This window comes from Megalobrama amblycephala, linkage group LG2 (assembly GCF_018812025.1).
Source record: "Megalobrama amblycephala isolate DHTTF-2021 linkage group LG2, ASM1881202v1, whole genome shotgun sequence".
NCBI lineage: Eukaryota > Metazoa > Chordata > Actinopteri > Cypriniformes > Xenocyprididae > Megalobrama > Megalobrama amblycephala.
Window position 1 is genome coordinate 40,781,147 of NC_063045.1, and position 6,000 is coordinate 40,787,146.

At 34.8% G+C, this 6,000-nt stretch overlaps 1 protein-coding gene across 1 annotated transcript; it reads left to right on the plus strand.

Annotated features, from left to right (window-relative positions):
- Positions 1-202: 202 nt before the first annotated feature.
- Positions 203-1,941, plus strand: LOC125258590 (L-rhamnose-binding lectin CSL3-like). The gene is made up of 6 exons (XM_048175545.1): positions 203-338; positions 427-450; positions 574-630; positions 825-948; positions 1,088-1,206; positions 1,335-1,941. Exons 1-5 carry the CDS (start codon positions 308-310, stop codon positions 1,191-1,193), a joined length of 342 nt encoding a protein of 113 aa, XP_048031502.1. The 5' UTR covers positions 203-307; the 3' UTR covers positions 1,194-1,206; positions 1,335-1,941.
- Positions 1,942-6,000: the final 4,059 nt, after the last annotated feature.

The following is a 6,000-nucleotide window of genomic DNA, read 5'->3' on the forward strand; positions in this document are numbered from 1 at the left end:
GACTTTGATCTTTTCCTCTTTATTACACTGTGAAGCTGCTTTGAAACAATCTGTATTGTGTAAAACACTAGAAAAAAAATGACCTGACTTTAATATTGCAGCAAGTTCATGCAATCATTAGATGGCAAGAAAAAAAGGAGTGCTTATTTTGTAGAATCTTGATTGTTTCGAAACTCCCGTTTCTGCATTTGTTATCTACAGTAAACAGATGATGATGATGATGAGAATTGTGTTTGTTATAAATACCGTGTGCACATGTGTCTCCTTAAGAGAATTCTAGAGTTTTCCTTCTGTTCACACATTCAACATGCTGGTGCAAAAGCTAAGCTGGATCGCTGGTAAGTTCTGATTTAGAACCAATTCTTGCAACATTTCAAATGTTCAGTTCAGTGTTATAATTTGTTTCTGTTTGATTTTGACTTTCAGTGCTGCTCGTACTGTGTCAACATGGTAAGAATAGCAGTAGACTAATGTATAATGTACAGTCATATTAAATAAAAAAGACTTTCTAATACAGAAGAATATTACTTTATTTCAAGTAATTTGATCCTCTCGCATGTTTCCTCTCTGCAGGTGTAGAAGCAAAAAGGATAGTTGCCTGTGAAGGAACATCTGCATTCCTCAGATGTCGTGAGTAATTCATTAATTTTAAGTTATATTTTTGGTAATTTGTGCCAAAATAGGACAGGTATGAGAGAGACAGAAAGCAATGTAAGAGAAGAGAGGTGAACAGAATCAGGAGGGGACCCTCTTTAACTACGTGCAGTATGCTTAAACTTTACCACAAGTCAAATTTTTTTTTTCCCTTTTTTTTCATTTGTCAGATTTTGGATCAATAAGGATCATGAATGCCAACTATGGGCGAACTGATGACACAACATGCCCTAGCTCATCAATGTATAATTTAAACTGTTTCTCAGCAATATCCCACCATACAATGTCTGTTCGGTAAGATTTACCTAGCTAAGGAAATTTCATATTTATAATTTCATTTTATACATAATTTTACAAGAGCAAGAATAATATATATTTTTGTGTCCTTAGTATATTCTTAAATGTTACTTGTCATTGTCTGTCCATGAATCAGGTGTGATGGAACTAAGAGCTGTTCTGTTCCTGCAGTGAACTCAGTTTTCGGTGATCCTTGTTATGGGACTTATAAATACCTGGATGTGTCTTATGAATGCCAATAATGAAGGGGAACAGGTGTTTTATACATATAATTTCCTAAATCTTTCCTAAATGTTTAAGTTGATTATTAATCATAAAATTCTTTAGCTTTAGACCATCTATGTAGATGATAATAAATAATTGTTGTTGTTTTACCTTATAAGGTGCATTGGGAAGAAGTCTTGTCAGCTAGTGCTTCAAATTCTGTCTACTCTGATCCATGTCAGTGTGTCCATAGGTATCTGGAAGTGAGGTACAGCTGTATAGCTTATAATTGTGTGATTATCCTGCTGCATAAATGTATTTTTGTGTGTATGTGTTTTAAATGAAAACAGTCTCTCTCTATTATTGATATTGGATGCTGATAATCTTGTTTTTGGTCCGTGAAATAGTGATTTGTTTCACTGAAGGGTCTATCTAAAAACAGACAAAACAAAACAATGCATTTAAATATGGAGCTTAGAATAAAATTGAAGATTAAAACACACCTGTAATTTTACAACTTATTTCTTAGGAAAGAGTTACTGATCATGTGTCAACAAATGAGAAAAATTGGAAGTAAAATGTCTCAAAAAGTAAAATGTCCAGATGTTTTAGAAATGGGCTATCATTATCATGTATCTATCTATTATATTATCATTTATCTGTACGTAAATGTATAAAATGTATTTTATTTCTTTATTTTTTTTAAAGCTGTTATGTAACAACTTATGTTGTACAACTTGGAAACTTTGTAAAATGCAATAAAATCAAGAATCTGTGCTTTGTTAATTCTCTTTAACCTTTATTTAACTGACAAATGTACAAAGAAAAGATTTCCAATTTTTTCATTGACCAACTTAAAGCTGCTGTCTGCAACTTTTTTTTTTTTTTTTTATATAATGATATAATGAATTAATTAATTTTCCAAACTGTGTTTTTGTCTTATCCTGAATCACTAAATTATCTCTGGCAGTCTGTACAATCCCAGTATACACCTTCACATCATTGATTCCACACATAAGTCACCCATACCGTCTGCACTGATGTACCCCCACCATGAATGATGTTTGCTTTTGCACCTGTCTCTGATGAAAGTCTGGATGGTCTTGCATGATTATTTGTCAGTTGTTACATGTACATGTTCCTGTTCCCTGTGTTACCTGTTCCTTGTTCTGGTTTTGCTCTTCTAATTGAAATTCCTCCACTTAGATCCATGTTTCTGCCTGCCATCCTTTGGTTCCCTCATTACACATACAGATGTGATGATAAGCTATAACACTATAACACAAACCTGCTCCACTTTCCTCTTAGGCCCGCTGTTTGAAAGTACCTTTTGACCTTCATTATGAAGAACATTTTCATTACACTTTTTACAAAAAGGCATTTTGTTTGTCTTCACTACATTTTTATCACAAGCAAATGAATTAAAATCAGCCTGTCTCCACACACACACACACACACACACACACACACACCACACACACACACACCCACACTGATGCCATTTGACCAATGATATGACATGACATTTCATTTATCTAATTAGGTTTACTAATATATTTTTATTTTATTTATAATGTTTTTGTGATTTGTATAGCTTGAAAAGTGCTACATTTCTTTAAAATAAATTAATCTAATAACATAAATTAAGTTCAAATCTAATGCAGTGCCATTCATACATTTTTACGTGGCTGTAGATACACGTAATATGAACAAACAATGAGTACCTGTGTGATAATTTGCAAGTGTTCTGCACATAAAGAGAAATTTAAAAAAAACATTTAATGCAAAACGCTCTTCGCTTAGATATAAAATTTTGATTATGAAATATCATCTGTTAAAAACTAGAAGTTTGCCTGAAATGAACTGCTATAGATGAAGAAACATCTGCGGTCAAAGCATGAATGTGTAAGATCACACCCAGTTTCAGTGAAAGATGCCAAGCGTAAAATTCAAGATCAAGCTTAAAATTTCACATACACATAAATGGTATATCATATTTTAACATTCACCAACTTACTAAGATGACACGACTCAAAGAACCTGGCTGCAACCTTCAGGCACTATAAAAAAAAATGATTGTAATTGTAATAGTAAAAGACTAAAAATGCTAAAAACCTGTTAACTGATTAACAGCACGTTCCATTACTATATACAGTGAAAAACTGTAACATCTCAAAACTGTGACATTTCATGTAATTTTACTGTAAAGTGATGTTAAAGGGATAGCTTTTGGAAGTAAAAAGAGCAAGTCATCTTATAAATTACAAAAAAAAAAAAAAAACATTCCTATAGTTCCCTGTGTAACACTTCACATGATGTTTTTCATTTAAATAAATATGATCCTTCTTATTGTTTTTCTTATCAGTTATGTACATTTGGGTTTTTTGTTATCTTATGTTGTCAAATGAATGTCTATTGCATTATTTTAGTGTCATGTGTGTAACCATGATGGTGATGTTTGTATTTGTGTGCATGACACTGTGTGCACCTTCTATACTGTACATTAGTATTTACCTGTGGAAAAGTTACTTGCGATGAGCTTTGATTCTTCATGTGGCTTTCTTATCATCTGTGTTATTATAGTGGTCGTCAGTATTGTTCTGTTAATGTACTGTATTACTGTATTTTTTCCCCCCGAATTATTCTGGTAACCACAACTGCCAGTTTTATTTTGTAAAAACATGATTTTTTTTTTTTACAGTGCTTTCAACCATATACAAACCCCATTTCCAGAAAAGTTGGGACATTTTGTAAAATGCAACAAAATCAAGAATCTGTGGTTTGTTAATTCTCTTGAACTGCTACTTATCTCATAGAAGTCAAAAGAAAAGATTTCCAATGTTTTCACTGAACAACTTTATTGTATTTTGTAAATATAAACAAATTTTGATTCACTAATGAAAGTCTGGATGGTCCCTTTCGTCTTTGGGACTGAGAACTCAGTGTCTGTTTTTTTCCAAACACAAGCAGAAACAGTGACTCATCTGACCACAGCACACATTTCCACTGTCTTTTAGACCATCTGAGATGAGCTCGGGCCCAGAGAATCAGCAGCATCTCTGCATAGAATCGATGTATAGCTTTCTCCTTGTGTAACAGAGATTCGAGTTGCATTTCTTGAAGCAGCGTCAGACTGTTAAGTGACAACTGTTTTCCAAAGTACTCCTGAGTCCATGTGGCTTATTTAAAACGGCAGCATGGTGGTTTCTAATGAAATGCCATCTGAGGGCTCAAAGGTCATGCACATTCAACTGAGGTCTCCGGCCTTGCCCTATACAGACTGAGATTTCTCTCGATTCCCTGAATCTTTTTACAATATTATGAATGGTAGATGGTGAACGACATAAATTCTTTGCAATCTTGCATTGAGAAATGTGTTTTTTGAATGGACTACTTGCACTGAGCCTCGTGACGCACATCCGGTTTGAAATATTACGGCTCAGCTGTTTCCGGTTATATATATTTTCAATGCGCCGTTATCACATAGATAACTAAACCCCTCTTAAAACGAGAGTCCTCGGGATAATTTTAAATTCCAGACATATTCAGAGACAAGAGAAGAGATTCTGATGATACAGTGTACAGACCTTTCCAAACTCAACAGAACTTTAAGTTTTAATCCAACATAAGCTGTGATTTTTTCACCACAGGGTGTCAGCGCTCTACTAGTGATTGCGACGCTGCAGTGTGAGACGTGATAAATAAGATCAGAATGAACATAATATTTTAGTCTCTATTCTGTGCCATTTTTTCTGACAACTATTTACGTAATTCACACATTTATGCCAAAAATCCTAATATTCAAGGTAGTTGCACTGTCATTGCGTTATTCATTAAGATTAATTAATAACACCGTTAAAGCAGTTATCACATTCATTCAACTATTTCAAACACTGGAATAAAAGAGCACCAATGCAAGCAATCATACAAAAATTAACCATCATTACTACACTCTTACTACAGTAAAACGTTTGCCTTCATAAGTATTTAATTAATTATAATTATTATATGAAAGGTATGTTATACTGTTGTTTAATCATCAGCTTGGTTTGTTTGTGCATGTCTTGTATGCTCTTCTGCTCATTTACTTGAAATCACCAATGAAATCTGACAATAACTCTCTCTTAAATGTTGTTTCTAAACGCTTGAATCATGACAAAAACTAATGCGCATGCGCAGGCTGGCAGCTGCAGATGCTTGACAGTTTTAACTTTTTTTTGTTTGTCTTGCCATCGTGATAATGCGTTGTCACCCATCGTTACTACACTAATCCTGCCTGTTTACCCTGTTTACGTCTGTTGGATTTTCCCTTTGCTTTGGTAGCCTGATTCGGACTGACTTTTGTGTTTGGACCGTTTTCCTGTTTCCACTCCACTTCCCTTTGGATTACCCTTGTGTTTTGGTTGCTCGACTGGACGGCTTTCCTGTTGTGACCCATTGCCTGGCTTTACGTTCCTGCCCTTTAATAAACTCCGCAAATGGATTCTAACGCCGCCTAAGCCTCGTCCTTACAGAATACTTCGCCTCAACTGAGTCCAGCGGAGGTTTCCAACTTGCAAACGGTGTTTGCCTACCAAACCGAAGTTTTAAAGGGCTACCAAGATCAACTCGCTAAACTTCAGTCTGTCAACGAACACCTGACGCATTACATCCAATCTCCACCATCGACCACACCGAAGACGGTAAGCTTTGCGTTACCAGATAAATTTGATGGATGTGCGGATCAGTGTAGAGGCTTTATTCGGCAAGTGAAGATTTACTTTGATAACCAGGAAGACAAGTTTGTATCTGAGGAGAAGAAATGTGCTTTTATGATGACACTGTTATCAGGGAGAGCTTTGGACT